Source organism: Dermacentor variabilis, chromosome 2, assembly GCF_050947875.1.
Source record: "Dermacentor variabilis isolate Ectoservices chromosome 2, ASM5094787v1, whole genome shotgun sequence".
Lineage (NCBI taxonomy): Eukaryota > Metazoa > Arthropoda > Arachnida > Ixodida > Ixodidae > Dermacentor > Dermacentor variabilis.
The window spans coordinates 101,287,523-101,309,111 of NC_134569.1; the positions used below are offsets into that span (position 1 = coordinate 101,287,523).

General features: G+C 48.5%; 1 protein-coding gene across 1 annotated transcript in view; it reads right to left on the bottom strand.

The window, feature by feature from the left end:
* LOC142572409 (solute carrier organic anion transporter family member 74D-like) overlaps positions 1-20,428 on the bottom strand; it is a 33,296-nt gene extending 12,868 nt beyond the window's left edge. The window contains exons 1-2 of the mRNA XM_075681502.1: positions 19,224-20,428; positions 5,471-5,557 (exon numbers count right to left, since the gene is read on the bottom strand). Coding sequence (XP_075537617.1) covers positions 5,471-5,557; positions 19,224-19,860 — 724 coding nt within the window. The 5' untranslated portion in view covers positions 19,861-20,428. The remainder of the gene's footprint in view (positions 1-5,470; positions 5,558-19,223) is intronic.
* Positions 20,429-21,589: the final 1,161 nt, after the last annotated feature.

Genomic DNA, 21,589 nt, shown 5'->3' on the forward strand with positions numbered 1-21,589 from the left:
ATAACGTAAAAATATTCCAATATGTTTTTGTTCCAATCTCCTAACGTCAAATTTGCGTAACCGCCGACGCAAGCATCGGACGGTGAACCGCAGGGTTGTCTGAAGAGACCAATCAAACGCTGTCTTCATTTATAGGAGGTCACTTTTGTATGCTTCAAAAACGAATAACATTGCCTACTATGAGCGGCCTGTCTTATCTAACTGGCTGACAAGAAGCGAGGAGCACGCTCAAGTGGACAGGGTTTCGGTGGGGCCGAGCCAATGGAATAAAAATCGATAACCGGATGAAGAAGGTGGTGCCGGCGTCTGCGATTGGTCCGCTTTCCCTTACTGAGCTGCGGTGGCTGGTCGAAAATCGCGGCGGCATGCAACGCAAGGTTCAGAATGCTGCTAAAACGGATCCTCAGCAAACAAGAGTTGGCAGGGCGAGGTCGTAAACGTGCTGAAAGTGTTCGAAAACGTTACGCGGCCAGGCAAAAAGATTTATTGTATGGAAATAAACCCATGCTCTCAGGCAAGTGCGAGTATAGCCAGTGCGTGAGCGATCGGCGGCGACCATCTTTTTATTCCTTTCGGAACGAGGCAGCATTCGGCCATACAGAAGAAAGTTCAGTTGTGTTCCGCGTATTAATGCATCTTTAACGCGTAAGTGTCACTATGACGCGGTGAGTTTTCACGGTTTCGTGACGTCGCGTGACAGACAGGTGAAGTGGGTGCGGCCCTAAAACTTTTGACCAATAGCCGAGGTCTAATGGCGAAGGGCGTCGAATCAGAAAGAACTATATTTCTTTTGTTCGGTCCAATCATGCATAATCGGTGTGTACACGTCATATCAGATGGGGAGCTATCGCGGTTTTTATGACGTCGCGTCACAGAGAGGCCACGTGGGGGTGGTCAAAAAAAAGTTTTTGACCAATTGCCGAGGGCTTATAGCAGAATTGGAATAGAAAAGTTTGCAATAGTTTTACATTATAGCGTCCCCGTTTTTGTCACCGAAGTACGGCGCGGAAAGCTTAGCTTCTTTCCGATTTGCATCTTGTATGCTTTCCGAAACTCGAAATTAAAGATAGCTTTTTTTTTTGCACTCGGTGTTTAGACTGTTATGGAGGCTGCTTTCCAAGGGAAGGGTCCAGAGCGAAGGCAACAAGTACTCGTAGATATGTGACGCTGCATCGCGAAAACACGCCCCGCTTCAGGACGCCCTCTTATAGTCGTCATGAGGCAATTTGTCGTTTTATAGGCGCATGTGCAACTGTTTTACGGGGATGATCTAAATGATCTCTCTCTCTCTCTCTCTACGTCGCGTGGTTTGTTGCGCGGTGTGTATTGAAGGAAAGAAATTATATTGAGCCATGTAGGCCAGTTTCCTTCTGATACAGCAAAAGAGACTCGTAAAATGCACCGTTTCTTGAGCCATCGCTAATAGCGGTCAGGCTCATGGTCCGGTCGAAATCTACAGCACTAAGTGCCTTTCGGCGGCTTGCTTTAAAGGGAAGCTATTAATGCTACTACAGAAGCACTCGAAAGCAATATAAGCCAGTTTTCACGGTTTTTTCGAAAAGAACTAAATAACTGACGAAGCGCTTATATTGCTCAAATGTGGCGAATAATATGTAAAATATACAGGCAAACATGAAAGTTGCTAAACCTGCGTTTTCTGCCCGTTTAGAGGCGTTACTTCAAAAGTTACTCCGCTTGCCTGAGAGGACCAATAACAGCAGAGAATTCACATTTTCAGGAAATTAGGGCCACTCTGTGGTTGAGGTGCATACCGAAAGCTTGAAGTGTATAGGTTGATTATGTGCTTCGAAAATAAGTACTGCATACTCCTCCTCGCCCAAAATTTTATGCATTGTGCAAGGCATATAGTTTCCATTTCTTTCTTTTCGGTCTTCTCTACTAACTATGCAAGGCACGATGTTCACATTTCGTTGAAATAGGAGGCAAGTTATGAGTGACGAACGACGAATGTGTCATCTGTGTAGGCTATTTGTAGCCCTTCTAGAAAGTCACTTACTCAGGCATTCCGCAGTGTCACGCTGATGTTATCCGCGATATTTTTCCGGGGCCATAACATAATTGCACAATACACCAACTTCAAATTGATTCACTATAGGAGGGATGTTATGTGAGACGAATTTTCATGTTTCTTGCTCGAACAGAAAGTAGGGCAATACTTACAGAACCCAACTTTTTTCTCTATTTCCACACGTGATCCCAGCATTGTACTTGGTTTTTCCGGTGTTCTCGATGAACGATGAAAGCCCCCATGTTTATATTTGATTAAACTAGTGGGCTGACTATAGCGGCTCGAAGTCCATGGACTCGGGCTGCATCTTCGGCTTGCCGGACGGCCTAGAGCTGGTCTGCCAATTCTGAACTTTTGAGAGCCACCTCCCAGCGGCGGCGACGCCGATGTAGAAGCACATTTATCCAGCGGCCGTGGTAGAAGGTCCCCGGCGGCTCCCGCAGCCGGGGCGGCGTCAGGAAGAAGCGAGCTCGAGGCGGCCGCGATTATGGACGCGTCGCGAACGGAGGTGGTTTCAGTACCGTTGTTGCCGGCCCATTCCCACAGCATGTGTCTCAGCGCTGCTCTCTGTCCGCAAGCTTTACACGCATCTGTTGAATATAAACCCGGGTAGCAGTGATGTAAGAAGGCGGGGTTAGGGCAGGTGTGTGCCTGGAGCAAGCGTAAAGTTGTGGCCCCGTTCCTGTTTAATTTATCGTGCGGTGGCGGGAATGTGCGTCTTTCGAGTCTGTAGTGTTGGGTGGGGTCTCTCAACGTGGTTAGGCGATCGCCATACGCCCACTGTGACTCTTGTTGCTGCATTTCTGTCGCAGTGTCCCGATCCGGCAGGTCCAATGCCCCACTCTCGGAGGCGGAGGCGGCGACCACATAACTTGCCGCTGCTCGGCGTGTGAGACTTCGAGCAGTGGCGTGGGCCGCCTCGTTGCCCGCGAGCGGGAGATTGGTTTGTGCCGGTGCCCAAAGCAGGAAGACCGTATAATTTTGAGGTTGCGAGGGCGATGATGAGTCACCGTCGTCACAAGTTTGGAGTATGCGGGCCGCTTCCCGCGAGACGCGCGCGAAGCCGCGGATTCGCGGATTGCCGCCTGCGAGTCGCTGATTACGATCGCAGCGTTCGGCACCGCGGCGACTGCTAGGGCTATCGCGGCTTGTTCGGCTGCCTCCGTGTGTCCCGCGGTCACTGTGGCGCTCGCGAAGCACTTACCCGTGCGGCCTACAACCGCGATCGCGTGTGCGCTTCTCCCTCCTCCATACCACGCAGCGTCCGCGTGCACCGCCTCGTTGCTGTTGCCTAACTTCTGAAGGTAGCTTGCTCGTTTGTTGCGTCTACCGGCGTGGTGCGTCGGCTGCATGTTCTTGGGAAGCGGCGGGATGATCAGGCGGTCGCGGACCGAGGCCGGAACCGCCGTCTTTTGTCCACGCCGAGTGTGGTACGTGATGCCGAGCGACTCGAGGATGCATCGACCTGTCTTTTACTTCGATAATCGTTCGTATTGCACAACGTAGTGCGCCTCGATTAACTCGTCAAGCGAGTTCTGAAGTCCGAGCTTTAGAAACTTGTCGGTGCTTGCGTTGGAATGGAACGCCAACCGCTCTCTTGAAAGCCTTTCGTACCATGCATTCGACCTTATTTTTTTTTTCGGACCCTATCCACTACAGGTAGGGGGCAAGATAACGTTATGCGGCTTATCGCATACGCCTGCACGAGACGGATCGCGCAGTGTCCGCGCATACCATTGCGTTTATTCGTGATGCGACGCAAGAGTCGGATCGTGTCATCTACCGAACGACGAAGTCTTCGCACCGTCTCTCCGCCATGGCCATTTGCCTGCAGGTGTAACCCCAGGATTCTAATTTTGTCTACGTGCGGTGCGGGAGTACCATCTGCCAATATAATGCGTATTTTGGAGTATTCGCGTTGCTCGTCGCGCAGGGTTTTCCGACCTTTCCTTATGGGTTTGTCGATTAAGAGTTAGAACTTGGTAGCCCCAATTTAACATTTATTTTTCCAGAAAGTCCATGGCCAAATTGGACGATGCAGATTCACTCCGGGCGCGAGAACTCTCACCTGGCTCAGTTTATTCACCATATTCCAACTGATCACGGTGTACGAAAGGATAAGCGTATTGGTGCAGTGACTCTCAGCAAACCACTCCGGAAACAGGGCGGCGCAAGGTCCACGTCAATATGTAGGTTTTTATCGGGGAAATGTTTCCTGTTTATAAGTACTAGCAAGTACATGACCCTTCTCAGAGAACCCGTGGCTTCGTCCATCTGCCCATAATTCCGTCTGTTCGTAATACCAGCTGAGTCGCATCGAGCGTCCGCACATGCGCGTGCTAGTGTATGTACCAGTATTGCACAGACAGTGCTCCCGCTGTCTTGACTTCGGGTTCACAAAACGTGGAGCACCTCCACCAAGAAGTATAAACGAAAGGCGCTGACCTGACGCTAAGGTCATATGCGAAAACGAAGTCATTAACAAAGTGTAGAAGTGGTACAAGCGAAGACAAAACGAAGTAATGCTTTATAGCATTCGGACAGTCTTATCTCAGTACACATAGGCGATTTTCGTTGCCATTCGCCGGTAGAAGAGACGCATTCAAGCGTGATGCATTGCTTCAAAGGAGGCAGTCACCGGGGTCGCCTTGGAGGAGAGTCGTTTGTCGTCCTAGGGCTCCCCTTTCGGAAGTAAGTTTTCCTTCCTTCTTATAGCAGGCGAATACTACAGGTTGCTGTGGCCACACCATAAGTACCAGGGGGGGAGGGGGGGCAGGGGGAGTGGTATTCCATAAGAGTCCACCTACTGGATTGTCCATTTCTGCAGCTACTTATTGGCTAGGGCCGCTCGTCTCCTCCGCTCTCGTAGAGCTGCATCTAATCAGCAGTGGCCCAAATGGACAGTCCACTAGGTGGACTCTTACAGAATACCCTCCGCCCCCCGGGTCCCTGGACTGTCCCCCCAATTATAGGCAAAACATGGAAAGTGCCACACTGCAAACCACGAAATACGTTTTTTTTTTCCCAAGTAGATGCTAAATTATAATAGACAAATAGTGATATACCTTGCGGACACAACAACCAACCCCTTCTTTATTAGATGATGGATCACAACAGTGCCTCTTTGTCAACAAACTGTCGCTCCGCATCGTAACGCCCATGCCTGTTCACCGGTCACACGTGCACCTAAAGCACGGAACACACCGGAATGCGACCGCAGCGGTCATGAATAGAGCCGGCGACCTCTTAATTAGCAAGAGAACGCCGCGGCTACTGAATCAACACAGGTGGGTGGTAACCAGTCACAGGCGACTACAAGTGGTACAGCTTGCGCTTACGGTTTGCATAAGACAAACATGTGTCAATATTTATAACCGCAAGGTAGCGGTCGCTATATTACTTGGCGATTATAACGAACAAATTCCACGTACATCGACTCACATCGAGGGTCCTCGTAGTAGCGCAAGCACAGCGAGCCCAGTGCGTAGCCAAGCGTCGGTCCGGCCAGCTTCAGGATGGCAACAGTGGCTGCGAAAATGAAACGGCAAATTAACGTTCTCAACTGAGGAGGGAATAATTCTACAAATGCACAATATTCCAAAAGAACTGTCCCGATTGAAGAGCTATGCTTCCAGTAACAGGACGAGGCGTCCACCAAGTGTTACGAAATAAATGCCGGGCATGCGCTGTACCATGCAGCACACACTCGTTTCAATATTATCACATTTATCATATAGTGTACATGTGAAACGTGAATATATAAATATGCTATCTGTGTATGCTATCTCATATTTAGAGATTTAGCTGTGCTATGTTCTGGCATAACTTTTTTTTCTAGAACTCTATCTATACTTCCTTAGTAGCTAGAAAAAAAAGAAGAAAAGAAACATCAGCGCACTGCCAGAATGTATAGTATATGTTCCACAAAATAACGTGGAAACTAAAATATTTATGCGCAGTGCCAACGAAATGTGGCGAAGTAAAAATTAATCACGCTGTTTTCGCCGTTAGCTATGACTGCCAAAGTTCGTCAGCATTGCATTGACTAAATTAGCAATAATACCACTCATCGGTGTTCACGTACGTATATTTTAGAACGGAGAATAAGAAAAAGTTTAAAGGCCCCAGTGGGATGGAGCTCTGACTGTCATGCCGCATGCGACATATATAGATATAGATTTATGACGCATCTGTTCGCTTGTTCATTCCAGTGCCTTCAGTCCAGTCTCTATTTTTTTTTAGGAAAGCAAAGTCTACTCGTCGAAGAGGCATTGACAGAAACTCTATTCTGTCAGCGCGACGTTCCAAGTAGCTTACAACGTTATTTAGCCGACTGCAGAACTGAAAGCGCCGCCGGAAAGAGCTTGCGTAGAACAGCGTCGCCTTGCTCCCTTCGATGTAATCAGACGCTCGACGGAAGGAAGTTCTCGATCGCACGCCCGGCTACGCGACGCACGAGGGCGTGAGTCAGCTCGCCAATCACGCGCAATTGAGGTTGAGCTGCTTACTCACAAATTGCTTTGAGAGTGATGCATAAGGGGGGTTGGTTATTTCGGGGGACGCGAAGAATAAGCTCTAGGGTGCCCACAAGAGCAGCCAAGCGAGGGAGAAAAATATTCCGTGGTGATGTAGCGGTAAATGCGGCAGAAATGTGGGAATCGACGATTTAAACAGCGTTCACCAAATTTCAAATTGTTGTTCAGGGGCTTAATAGACACACGTCCTCGGCCTCTTTGAGGAGTGAAGTGCAACGGACAGTAGTCCGGAGCAGCCCACCGCCAGTTGCACTATATATATATATATATATATATATACCGGCTTTCCACACTTCACACACATAGACCTTTTCCCACTTAGACACACTGTTAAGAACGGCCAGCTGCAGTGCAAGTTTTGCCGGCCAGTTGCGACTGTGGCGGCAACTTTCCTGGAGCGTCGCCGCACACCTCTACCCACGGCGTGACTAAGTCGACTGTGTGTGAACAATACGTACGTCCTAGACTCTCCGTCGCTGGAGCCGAGTTTAACGAAGTCGCCATTATGACTAAACGGGCTCGGCGGACCAACTATTGTCACTGAGCCGCGGGAACGTCTACTGACACCCCTTCTCACGCGCCGACCAAGACGCCAGATAATGGGCGGCCGGCGGGCGCGCTGTAGCTCGGGGAATAAATGCCCCTACGGTGCCGGGTCGTCTCCCCTACGGTGCCTCGTATCCCCTATGGTGCCTCGTCTCCCCTACGGTGCCTCGTCTCCCCTACGGTGCCTGGTCAATTCACCTACGGTGCTTGGACGGCCGTTTCCGTCACCTGGGTATCGGGGGAGGACCGAGTGTTTATAAACTGCTGTTGTGCGGCTGCTCAGGACATTCTCTCTCAAGCAGTCATGTTAGACTGATGTACTTTCTCAAACAGTCATGTTAGATTGATATAAATACTGTAAATAAACCCTTGTTCCTCGTTCTCGATGAGAAGCAGTCCTTCCCTTCATCAACGTCCTCAGCGTGGATAAGTTGGACGACGGCATGGGCCAGCTACCTTCTAATTCATGCCCGACTCCAATCTTGACAGCGGATCACGAGCGATGGGATTGAACCCCCAATCATAACACCTAATGCCAAGGCATTTTAAAACAAAGCAAGAAGGAGGGGCAGAGGTGTATAGTGAATGGGCATGCTGCATTAATACAAAGAAATGCAAGAAAACAGAATAAGCGGACAGATAAATTTACGTAAGGTGACCCAACAGCCAAGTGACCGTGCTATCAAGGCACTTCACATACCCGTAAAAGCCCGACTGCGAAGTGCAGTTATCTGCCCAGCTGTCTCTTGTGACATAACTGTTTGCCCTCTTCACGCACGCTGCCAGCACGAAGTATTTGTTCCACGAACGCGATGGCTACCTCGGAGCTCAATGCATCAGGCGCCTTCTTCCTTCTGTACTTGACACATATTGCCCACTAACTACCAACTGGAAAGAGTAGAGAGACATTGAAATATGGCAATACAACAGTAAGAGTTACTAACCTTGCTGATGTATCTGCGCTTACAGAAAATGAGTTTTCACTTTTGCAGTCCAATAAAAGCATTTGGGCTTTGATGGCAGATAAAGCATCGGTGGTAGTAGGGTAGTATATTATATTTCTAATCGTGCGTATAAACAGGGCCAGTGGAAAAAGCTTATAACATAGTTGAATCGAATAAGGAAAAGCGGCGTTTTCCTATGAATGGCGACGACTTGACAACCCGCGGCAAGTTTTTCGCAAGTATCTGGTATATCATGGAAACACTTCGACAACCACTGGCAGTATTTGTCAGGTATCTGGAATGTAACTGATAATGAGACAACACAACTTCTTACACGCACCCCATCGGCAACCAAAATTTCTTTAATCCGAAAAGGACTTGCAAGTTATCGATTTGCTGCCACAAACGTTAGTGGACAGCTTGCGAGTTTCGCCGCCAATCATCCAACACGTTTTGCATCGACTTCCCGTTGTCACAGCTTTAGTAATACCGTATCCATCGCCATGCAATCCGTTCGCTTTATTGCTTCGCTGTACCTCTCCTCTTAACATCGCAAATACGGAGGTTGCGGATGAGGGCCTTCTCTTTTCTCCACACGTCTCCAACGCCGAGATTACGACGATTTGGACTAGCTGGCAACGCTAACAAAACGAAACAAACAAGGCGGCGCGAATATCGATCCTCGGCTGAAAGCGCTATACCGCAGGGTATCGCAACAGCCGTGTTGGAAAGCCAGAAGACGGACTAGAGATAAGAAAATAATCGGTTTTTATTTTTTCAGCTCTTCCACGCCAGCCTGAAAAAAGCAACCCGACATTCATCGCTAAAGCTTAAGCAGTGACACCCACAGGTAACAGATTTTTGAGTCTCCTCTGATCGTTTTCGGGTCGACGTGTCTTGTCAACATGAGCTGTAAGTCACACGCAGCCGTGATACTGTTGTCAGTGGTTGGTTACGTAAAGTGGCCGACCTAAAGCGACCCTCATCAATTTGTCCTATACATTTCTTGCACAGTTTCTTTTCTTTCCCCCTTTTGCCTAATTTCAGGTGAGCCTTCGAAAACGCACCAACTATTCCAATTGTCTTCGTCGACTGACCATGGTTGGCTCAGCGAATTTCCGCATGCTTTGCTTATGCGCAACCAAGGAACAAACAGAGCTGGAGCACTGAAACCGACTCCATCACTTTCAGTCATTCCCGCTCGCACTTTAGGATGTTTACAGAACGACGGTAACTTGCCAAAGATTGTACCTGTCCTTAATACAAAGCTCAGAGAGCGTCACGGAGGCAAGTTTTTCGTTGCGCCTGTTCAGACAATGGCACCCTTCAACAGCGCTAATAAGTGGTGGTCGCTCCGCCGTATTTATCCCTTCTTTCAGGTAATCTTATGCAGATATTTCAGCCTACGAAATTGCCTCGCTAGAGATTTCGTTCATTACCAGAAATATTCCCAAGCGCCTGAGTTTCGCGAAATCTTTACAGCACTAACTTAGCGATATGAATTGGCCAGGAAAAGTAATGATAATTTTCTTCATTCTTTACTTTGCCATCTGCGCAATGAAGATAAGCTTGCGCTCCTGAAACGATATATTCCCTCGCGGCAAAACAAAGTGATCGATATTTGTATGGCCTGTGCGCACAGTCATCGAATCTTATATGCCCAGCCATACGTTTTCAATATATGTTTTGCATCATAGCCTTCTAACATAGCTTCCAACATACTTACCTTGCGCTAGAGTGACAAAAGCTTTCATTACACATCCATGAGTTCTCAGTGAAGAGTCGGACATGAATGTAAATGCAGGAGGTTTGACTCGAAAACAAAGTAAGACAGAAATATACTTACGAGAATCTCCGAGACACACCTAGTGCCTCATCTATGGACAGTCCTCAACGACGCTGACACTAGCCTTGACTTCTAGCCGTAGCAAACATCAGAGAGATAGCAGCGATTGAGGGAAATAATGCCCACACGGTACGGCCCGTGAGCCGTAAATGCTGGAGCTACGCTGAAATTACAGGGTCATGAGTGCACGCGTACGTGCGTGTGCGTGTGTGAACGCTTTGACAACCATGATTCTTCGTTTTAGGTAATGCAGTCGAAGTACAATTAGTCGCTATTTTAACTAAGTTAACAAGCAGTTTTAGTTAACGTAAGCGCAATAGCGGGGCTAAGGGAAATAACGTTAGCGTTTCTCAAACGAACTTTGCAGAAACCGAGTTTTAGTGTAGCGTGACAGCGTAGTTTACGACGCTATTCGATTACACTTTAAATTTCGCATGCACATTAAGTGATTCTATCGGTTCGCCAAGCATTGCGTGAGCGTCCGAAAAATACGAGAGGCAGCGCAATGTAAGCCGAGAGCGCAATGTATATGGCTTTCCATGTTTGTCGATCAGCGACGAAATCAGCACAAAAAGTAAAAGCTGTTGACCATAGACTCCAAGATCATCCGATCTCAGAGGCCATATGCTGTCGTGCATATGTCCCGACTTTGTCGCTGCCATCTCGGAAATTTGTTATGCTTCGACGCGTTGGAAACGAGAAGCGATCTAGAAAACTCCACAAATTATCCATAATACTCTGCCGTCGAAGCGGCCTGATACTAAGCGAAAGCCGTTTACAGAGTCATTTTTTACGAACGGAGTTCAACAAAAGCAACGCCACATTAAGTTCGAAGCGAGCGGGCTGGGACCGCCACCACGTTTTATGTAAACTACGTAAACCACGCAAACGCAGTGACATTAAACCTGAGAAATACTGGGCGTACGCTAAACATGATGGGTCGTCTAGCGTTCTGCGCATGTGCATTTCGATCCCGCTAAAGCCCGCTGTTACACTAAACGCGCTAAACTCAAGCTGTCTAATAAAGCTCCTGGTGACGCAACTTTGAACTGAAGGAGAGCCGTCTCCCGATTCCTGCAGATGTATGCATGTGGCTTTCTTGCGGAAACCGGGTTCCTATGTGGGTTTCTCGTAGAAGCCCAACTGCGGCTAATCTCCAGCTGGATCTGGGAGGAACAGTTATCAGTCACGCGAGCTTCACAGCGGCAGCACCAGTGCTACAGCACTGTTGCAACATGGCCTGGCGACATCCTGTCACTCGCAAAGCAGCTTCGCAACAACCTGGTGAGGACAGCGTTTTTCGCAACACTGCATGCACGTGGGCACTCAGAGCGCTCGGAAGGCGCCACGCCGCTCGAGTGACAAAACGAGTCTGACGCAAACTTTCACCGCTTTTGGCAGCCACAGTATATATTGCACGCAACTCCTCCGTACAAGCATAGCAGTCAGGAAAAAAAATTAATGAGGCAAGCTGCTTGATGAATCCCAGCCAGAACTGCAGATAAAAAGATCTTGCCAAGAAAATGTAACAGTAAAGGAATAAACTTACTTTCTTCCCCTAAATACATTTTCTGCATTTCATTTACTGTGATTGTCGTCCAATGTCAAATACATGCCCGTTTGGTTATACTTCACACAGCAGTGTAAGCACGAACTGTAATGTCTAGACGGCTGGACACAGTAAGCCCTATATAACGGCAAGACTGTTGTCGCAGCATTAAGAATGCACTACTGATGAGCAAATTAAGCAGCCGTGAGAACCTAGTGAAATGAGCAGCTGTAGGTTCTATAGAACGCGCGTGCAAAACATGAAAATCTTCGATTGTTACCACTCTACCACTTTGTTTGTGCCTTGTTTTCGTTTGTGTTAGTATTAATTTCTTATTGTCGTCTAATATCGTTCTGTGTGCAATGCGCCATTTGGAATATCCAGATGCAGCCCCGCTGTTTCGAGCTTCGCTTCAAAAGTAACGCGGCATCTAGAATCCATTTCCCTGGGTTCTCAGCTTGCGCACGGCATAAGAGTTCGCAAGTGCTTGGTCAAACGATATGCACCGAGATAGCGTGAAGTGCCCTTTTGCACGGTGTTGACGCAATTCGATGCACAGCTTGAAATGCCGGTGTTGTTAAGAAGGAGCGTGACTCTGCTACACTGTTGAGAGTGAGATAGGTGATACGCTAAAATACTTACTCGCCGCAATGGCCGGGTGCGGACGGGTGAGAAGTCGTAGCTCAACAGCGTACGGAGAGGTTCTTGCATTACGAATAAAATGGTCGACCTGTCGGAGCACCGAGACTATTGATCCGCGGACACCATTTCTGCAGTTCTTATGTTTCTTTGTATAACGACTCTCCTCATACTTTGCCACGCAGCCTACGAACCGCGATACGCGTGCGAGCGTCCGCCTGTCGGTGCGTGTACAGAAAGGATGCCACTTCGCGATGCCGGCCGATATGGGACACGTAGTACGGCTCAGCCCAGCCACCCCAATAATAGCCTGACCCATGCGACTATATAAGCAGTTAAAGCTGCCGCTCATCCCTAGACCAGCAGCATTCCATTAGCAAACGCTAACCATCGAAGGCTATCGGTAGCGGAAGCCCATATTCCCATGCACTCTCCGTGGCGTACTTTGAGGAGACGAGCGTCGTACGCGAATTGCGTTGTCCTTACCAACAACACCCCCCCCCCCCCACCTATTCAATGACTCATTATGACAGCCAAGCTAGCGGCGATTAATAAAATGGATAAAACCCCTTGAGCACACCTTATTTCGGCTCTAGAAAAGGAAGAGTTTTTGTTATTTTATAATATGAAAGGGGGAAAAAAGAGTATTTCCTGTGAGATTGTGTTGAAATTTCTCCTAAAACAACAGTACCCACGAGAACGTTCTTGTTCGATTTCTCATTTCCTTGAGCGTCATCTGAACAACTTCGAGTAAAGTATTATCGTTCTGCATACTATTAAAATTTCCGCCTATTCCACGCAGCACCAGCGCAAACGCGGCGCGGATTAGCGTAGCCCCAGCGAAGCTTATTCAAAACAAATCTTCCAGTGATAACCGCCGAGCTGCCGAGCGATAACGCCGCGCCAAAGCGCCCTCAGTCCACCGACCTAATTAATCCCACTGATGGACAAAGCCGAGAGAAAACTCGGCACTTATCGAATTCCAGCACACACCTATCCAATTATTATCCGTCGGCGCCTACTATACTCGTCACTCTGTGCGATTATCCGCGGCATTCAATTGCACTTCCCTTCCCTTGGTGATCAACCTGCCGCGCTAGGCAGACAGCTAAAGCCTTGACAATAAGTGTTTTGTCCCAACGAACAGCACGTTCTGGCTATGCCCCAAATGGCCTCTTCATTTCCGGTTAGATTTCTTCATTTTTCCTCGAGCCCCTTCTGTTTGACCTTTCAAGCCTCTCGAGCGCTGCTGCTGATACTTGAACAAACTGACTGGCAGTGATAACGAAAGGCTCAAACACAGCGGACTTGCGTTCTGTGCCATATCTCGGAGGCAAAAGGTTTAGAGTTCTCGTACACTAAGCAGGCCTTTATCTCCAAACGAGACGTCTTGGACGACAGCCAGCGCACCTGTATCCATTGTGGAGCGCTCTGACCTCTGCGCGCGTTATCGGCGCGAGTGCACTTTGCTAAGCACTCGCTCTACAGGAAAAGCAAAGCTGACATGCAACTGCCTTCTTGTCTTTGGTAGGAAACTTGATAGCCAAATATAACAAGATAGACAAAGCCACTCAGTGGGAAGAAAATCTGGAGTAAATCCAACGCCTCTTAGTACACCTCTCGATTCCCTTCAGATACCCGCACATGCGTCACAGGATTTGGAACCAGAAACTAGGAGGCCCCGTTTTTTCTTGTCTTTTTTTTAATGCACACCCAGATGAGCATGCATTACTGCACCTCGTCCTACTTATGTTGCAGGCTGACCACAATGGCCACAATTGCTTCAGAATACCTACCGTAGACTGTTCTTTAACAATGGTTGTACAAAAAGCATTTCAGAATCCGAGTTCTTGTATTAGCTACCAAGTTTACTGCACTGTATTAGAACGGCAAAAGCCACCAATTTTGCATATACGAACCATCGCTGCGAGTGCAGCCGCGCTGTCGCCGCTGCATCCCAAGCTGAACCCGCGTGCAGCAACCGCAGCGAAGCAGACAACATACACACAATATCCCAACAGTACTTCACCCAGGGCTAACCTTAAGAAAAGGGATTTACGCAACTACGTTCTTTCTACATAATGCAAATTACTTATATTGTATTCGATGTATTGTACCACTTTTATTCTGTAAGCACTAAATGCTTAGCATGTATATGCGTCGTATTGCACTGTTTGTTTTCACTTTCCGAGAAATTTTATGTATAAAGCCTTTTCTATTGCGATACCAATTGCATGGACATTCCAGCTGCATTTCCCCCGCGGTCATCGCTGTCAGCGCCAGCGAGATGTTCCGTATAATTTTCAAGCGCGATAACATCGTGGCTGCACGCCGTATGCTGCATGTGCGAGTGAGAGCGTGCGAAGGTGAGCCGGCGATGGTGGCTCGATCTAGCGCGCGCAAAGCACCAGGGGCGACGAGGGGGGCGTTCTACTCAGGTGGCGGACGCGTGTGGCGCGGCCGCGCAGGCCCTCTCTTGAATGCGATCTCCGATGGAGACAGAGTGCGCCGAGTGCCGAGATAGCTGCGTGTGCGCTGTGATCTCGAGGCTTAGTTCTCGTTGAAGCGAGAGGCAGCACGAAGGTCAATTCGCTCGCTGCTGCTGCGTTGGAGATGTGAACACATCTCAATCGCATCGATTGAGATGTGACCATGTTTGCTCGTGCGCGCGTGACACCATGCTTCTCAATTTAGTTAGTAAGCGAGTGTTTAAATCTATACCGCCGATAAAACTACGATCCTTAATTCGTATAGCTCTCTAGTAATCTGCTATCGCAATCGATGCTTCGCCGTTCGGGCGAAACTGCGACATTTTTTTTCTTTATTCTTTCAATATATGCATATATTTGTGAATAACGCTGCCATGTAGAGAACTCTGAGCTTTCCTCGAGCTGCTGCAACAACATTTTGCCCAGGTGTCCCTCCAGTTCTTTGTCCTGGTAAATAAATCATTGATTGATTGATTGATTGATTGATTGATTGATTGATTGATTGATTGATTGATTGATTGATTGATTGATTGATTGATTGATTGATTGATTGATTGATTGATTCGTGTTAACCGCAGTCATTGTACTAGCCTCAGCAGTGCACTTGCAATGCCCTTGAAACGGGGCTGTCGCAGTGCTTTTGCATTTATCCTTCTGACTACTCTGCAGGTACAAAACAGCAATCTTTATGAAAATCAATTTAAAAATTTTTTTTCATGAGAAGTCTTAAATATATCAGCTCACGTTGTTCGTGTCAGCAGAAAGTTGAAAGCCGAAGTGACGTATGCCCTATTATCAGTGCGCTGTTTGAACACCACGTTTCTCTGCGTGGTTGCAGGCATTTCTGGAGGAACCACCCTTCACTGTTACTCAACTTTCTCCTTTGCAGTATTGAGTTCCATAACAGAAAAGCAGCTAGCGCTCAGATTACCTTCTTTTTAAAAGTTTTTTTTAAATATTCGCTCAACTCGCTTTTCCACAAGACCGCAGTGTGTTCTAACGATCGTATTTCTGACCTTTAAAAGCTTTTCCTTTGCTAAAAGATGCCGCAAGTCAAGTGCATAGCCAGAACGATCTCGCATGTGTTACAATGTTTCACCTAATTATCATAACTACACATCGCCCCCTGAATCGCCCTGCAGTTGTGTACATGTATACAATACGCATCTCAGCGTGTTGGCAAGCTGTCGCCGAGTCCCTTGAGCTGTTGGCAGGTACTAATAATAAAAAGAAAGAAATAAGTACAGTACTTATTCTCAGAAGCCTAACCGGCGGCGTCTGCAATCGTTGTGTGGGAGCAGTGCTGATTTGGGGCTCATACGACACGATTTTTAGAGCAAATCTGTTTCGTGCAAACAAAATAAAACAGTGTACCCCGCTTTTAGGCAGTGTAGGCAGCTTTCGCGTCGCACGCAAGATTAAGCAAAGTCACCGTCAATGGCACCTAGTGAACGCGAAAAACCTCGGACAAGGCAACTGATAAGCTGCTGAGATAAGGCGGTCAGTGACCGTGAAACAGCGAGAAGGTCACTAGTCAACGTGTTCGTCTATCTTAATAAGCACGCGCACCAGATCGACGATGGAATCACAAACCCAGCAAAGTACTTTCGCGTCGTTTCCTTTCGTTTTGTTGACGTTTGGTGCGCCACTTTAAATTAATGATAACGTCATAGCAATTCTCCCAAGCTACTATTTCTCCGAGGGACTAAATTAAATTATGGAGTTTACCGTCCCTAAACTCCCCAGTGAGTTATGGCAGGCGTTGTAGTGCAAAGCTTCGAAGAAATTTCGAGCACCTGGGGTTGTTTAATTTGTACCTAAAGGACCCGTACACGAGCATTCTTGCACTCCGCTGCCCACGTGCGGAATGTGGCCCCTACGATCGGGTATGGAACCCGCGACGTCGTGCTACTGAGTGCAACAGATCGTATCCAGAAAGCTTTTCGATCGTATAAGGACTCCTTGTCATCGGCTGCTTGTTTTCGCTAATGAGGCATCCAGCATCAGCATTGGCTACATACATTGGCTACATTCACTGCTAATAACAATTTTAGCGTAAGAAGTTTATGTATGTACGGGCCTATCCCTTTTGGATACGGCTCCAAGAAACTGCCGAAAGTGCGAGCGTGAAGCACCTAATCTCCGTAGTTGAATTTAGCGAAGGCGTCTCGTTCAGGCTGAGGAGTGGTAATGGTGATTCGTGTTGTACAGGCACCCGGGACTTTCTAGGACACTGAGCAGAGTTTGTAACAGTGTTCCTTGCAAGGACAAGCGGCGGCGCTCTTTTGCTACAGAAAGTCACACCTGAGGCTTCAAGCGCTGAGATACGGTCTCTGGCATAGGATTTAGACGTCGTCGCTTGGCGCCGTTGTATTCGGAACCAAATAAAGCTTTTATTATTATTATTATTATTATTATTATTATCTTGAAAATACAAAGCGAGAATACTTCCGTGTACACAATATTTTGCCAAGGCGGGACTGCATACGATAGCTGTTTATTCATGTCCCTATATATACTGATAGCAAAACAAAGAATATACCTTATAGTAACATTTTAGATATATCTCTCTAGTTCCTCTCTGCCTACAGAAACAGCAGATATATTGCCATCATCATAGGGTAGTATGTAAGATTTTGTGCAATTTTCTCGAAGGACATCGCCAACCTAACTTGTCCAGAACACTCTGAGTCTTGACCTCCTCAACAACAATCTCGTACAACGATCTCATGCAATGATTCAGGTACGAATTGTGTCGGCCGGCTTCCCCGTAACTCAATCCGCTGCCTGAAGTGAATTGTAGTGGCGGCGTTTTCTTCTTCTCTGACTTCACACATTTACTAACAAAGACTATCTATCGTACGCGCCCTTTTTAAAAATTCACTGAATAAGTAACCTGAAGGAGACTGTCATAAGCACATGTATATACATGAAAGACGCGCGTGAAGACGACGCCCAACGCACTTCCCTGACCAAGAGGCCCCAGAAACCTGTGTCTAACCTGTAACAAGCTTCTCTTTATAGACTGCCCAGCGTAAAAAAAAAGGAGAATGAATGAATTAATTAATTCATTAATTAATTGTGTTTTGCTGATGTTAAATATATTCTACGCGGTAGATTTCAGATCTCGTAATAGAGGCAAAGGGCAGGGGCAGGAAAATGACGATGCATCAGACCTCACTCAGAAGAGCGCACCAAATCCGCTAAGATCCACGACTGGACATTTTCATTCATTTTCGACATTTCAGATGCGTAGAACAGCAATACAAAAAAAAAAAAGCTGTTGACTGAGGTCGAGGAACCTTTACAAACTGCATGGGATACGTAAGAGAGCTGTAAATAAAAGTAGGATAGCTGTAAACACGTATGGCAGCTGTAAACACGAGCCACATCATTTACAGAGGTACGAGCATGCGCGTCACGTGACTAGCAGGTACTAGGAGAGAGTTGTTTAGGTAGTGCCTTCACGATGCAATAGTTGTACTTCAGCTTACACTGGTGGACGCACAGTTCAGCTGCAATAGCTTCGAGCTTTCATGTCGCAAGGCAAGACGGTTCATACGGGGTCTCTCTCAGACTGTGCGTGCAGCCTATGCGAAAGCTGCACAACGCGCAAACGCATTTCGCACGCCAGTTGCCGTCTGAAAAAAAAAAGGTTATGTATAAAATATCTGGCAATAAAAGCACGTATGACAATTCCATTCGAACCTGGGTGATATTATTGCCACCCCTCGAAGACGCAACCCTCAGGCTAGGGCGTCGCGCAAATGCTTGTGCAACTCAAGCCTCTGAAATTGTGCTAGTCTTCTATGGATTACTGAAATAACTATATGTAGGAGCGCTCAGGACCATAAGCGATAGAGCTGCAAGTTGTACCATGGTATTTGCTTTTCTTCTCAGCCCAATATATCGGCGTGCATTCGACGAAAAGGTAAGCAATCTGCCTAGGCCTGTGGGACTCAGTACTTTATCTCACATATTACATTCATCCTAGTGACTAGATTGACAGACTGTCTCCGGTAAACGACATGAAACGTCGATAGTCGGCAAAATGGTTACGCCTGCTTACGTATATGGGGCACATTTTTTCTTGCATTACGTTTGTCATGAAAAATGCGGCTGCCTCGGTCGGGAATAAAGCCAGCAAATCTGTGCTCCGTCCCGCTGCGCCTGGTCGCTTAATTAAACATGCACGCCCAGAAACATTTCACAACAGCTACACGACCCACTTCCTTTAGGCAGTGACTCTTCTCCCGGCAGCCGGGACAATGTTTGAAACGAATGTGTCCCAGCACTCACCTCCTATTGGCTCTTGGAAAGGTAGGTTAGGTTAGGTTAGGTTAGGTGAGGTTAGGTTAGGCTGGTTAGGTTGGGGCCCACCTGGAAGCTCTCGGACACGCCTGCAGACGGTTTTCCTCGGCAGTTTGTCACGTGACTTCCGAGGGCCTTAGAAGGTGAGCGAAACTCGTTTCGGAAATTCTCCCGGCTGCCGGGAGAATAGACACTGCTTTCCTTTTACGCACAAACTCTTGCATAGACAAACTTAGCACCTTGCTTCGGTCTCTGAAAACTATCAGCACCTGTACACACCTAGATACCGCGCCCGCTTCTTATTGTTGTTGTGCAGCGACTGCAAGCATTCTCACCGAAATGCAAAGGAGAGTTTTTCTTCTTCACGCTGTCATCCACGTACGTGCTCCCAGAGATGAACAGCACGCTGTACGCGGAGCCGTAGAAGCAGTTGGCCGCGAACAGCACGGCCGTCACGACGGCGGACTCCGGCATGCCGCGGCCCTCGCAACCGGGCTGCGGGAGCGGCTGCACGGCGTCTGCCGCCTGGCAGGTGTCCAGGGCGTCTCGAGAGGCAGCGCCGACGACACCCAAGGCGAGCCCAGGCCCGTACAGGAAGAATGGCAGAGCACTAACCGCGCAACTGACAACGAGGGCCACGATGGCACCGAAGATGAGCAGCGGCTTGGACACGGTGCGCGAGTAGTGACCCACCAAGAAGCTCACAAAGAAAGGGCTCGCGCTGTCGGCAAAGAGGATCACCGTGATCGACCAGCTGGAGAGGCCGTACCGTCGCTGCAGCGTCGACATGATGGCGAAGAAGTAGTAGAAGTGCGCACTCTGCAGGATGCTGACGGCACTGTACAACAACGTGAACAGCTGCGGACGCGCGAACACCTGAAGCGCCCGCGGCCTGAAACGGCCCACGCCGCACAGCCGGCTGGCGTCGTCGGCGTCGACGGCACCAGCGTCACGTACTTGTGCGGTGCACATGGTTCTTCTTGCTGGTGCACGCGCGCGGAGCGCTGCCTCCGCGAACCCGCGCGATGACCGGAGAACACGCGGACGGCAGGATCACACTGTTGCTGCTGCGGTGGCGGCTGCGGCGCTGTGCTACATGGAAAACAGCAGCAGAAGGAGCAGCAAGCACGACGCCACTTAAGAGAGACAGACTGTCTGCTCTCGGGCGAAAGAGCAGGATCGCCGCGCACTTCTCCACATGCCGTTCAACGCCGACACACTCACTCCGACTTGCGGGCTCTCCAGGCGCGGAATTGGATGGCTGCCCGCGCGCGTGTTCTGCTGGGCTGCTTTCTCTCTTACTCTTTTGCTTTCAGCGGCGATAGCGGAACCGCAGCGACAGTCAGCGGGACGAAAGCCCCCTTTGCGGCACTCGTCGCCGCACTGTTATCAAACTTTTGTAACGGTGGCGTTGTCCGTATGATGGTAGACACGAGGCGTGTCAGCGAAGGGCGGCGTCGTCTGCTGCGACCGCGTTCTCCAGCGCCGCGAACGCCTCTCCAGTCTCGTGATCACGTGTCAGGCAGCGTTGCTGGATGGGAGCGGCGCAGCCGCGCGGCTGCGGCGCAAAAGCAGTTTCCCAACTAGCGCGCTCGCCCTTTCTTTATTGCCTCTGTTTTGTTTCTCCTTTTTTCGGAGCCGCGCTGCCAACGAGCGCTCCGTTTGCGTTTGTTTCGGTGATTCAGCGCCGGCTGCGTTTCGAAGGCGACCCCAGCGTCCGCTCAATACGTCCGCTAGCGCTCGCGCGCCACCCTGCGCGGTGGCGCAAACGGGCGCAACGGCCGCGCAACCTCCGTTCTGGCTTAGTGATATACCCGACGACGACATTGTTTTGGTTCTCCCGTTGAGGAAGGAAGGTTCAGTCGCGTGACGGTTACGTGTGGCCGGCAGCCATCGGTCGATCAGGAAATGTCGCTGTGGGAAGCTTCACTTGTTCGTACGGAGCAGGAAGGGGATGATCTGCCTGCCATTTGCACGTGACACGCGTATTTCATCTTGTTTGACTGGAAGATTCGTAGCATATTGGGCCACCGCGCGAATCGCAATATTCTTTCGTTCTGTGAGCGGGCGTGAAGGGTTCTGGCGACGGTGTTCACCGCGTCTCGATGATTAAGAAAGACCGTATACCTCGATACCACGTAATCTGTGTTCTAGGGAAGTCCCATTTAATTCTATTGCTTACATACTTATCTGAAGTGCAGTCCAAGAAAAAGGAAGTTAGCGCGCACGCATAAATGCGCATGACACCGCTATAGCACGACGGTGCGTTGTCAAACAAATTAAATGAGTGCCCATATGCGCGCTTCCTGACCAAGAGGGAGAACATGAACTCTGAACATCTCTTTTTAACGTTGGCAAAGTATGCCGTGTCACATCAACAAAGAAGAAGACGCAGTAAATGAAGAAAGAGCACCGATATTGCAGATTCCTTCAATAACCTGCAGGGTGTTTCAGCGAACACTCTCAAAAATTTTTGAAACTTGCTTGTGGCAGATGGCACAATTCTAGTCCATAAGCTGCTCGACTAACTACCAAAAAATCACTAATTATTTTTTTTACTAAGTACCTTATGGCAAATTTTGCAACTTTCAAATTCTAGCGGGTGAGACTGCAAGGCACATCCACTTGAAAAGAATTGTGTGGATGACACCATCTACGAGATATGCGCTGTCAGACTTGCGATAAAGATGCGCTGCCTCTT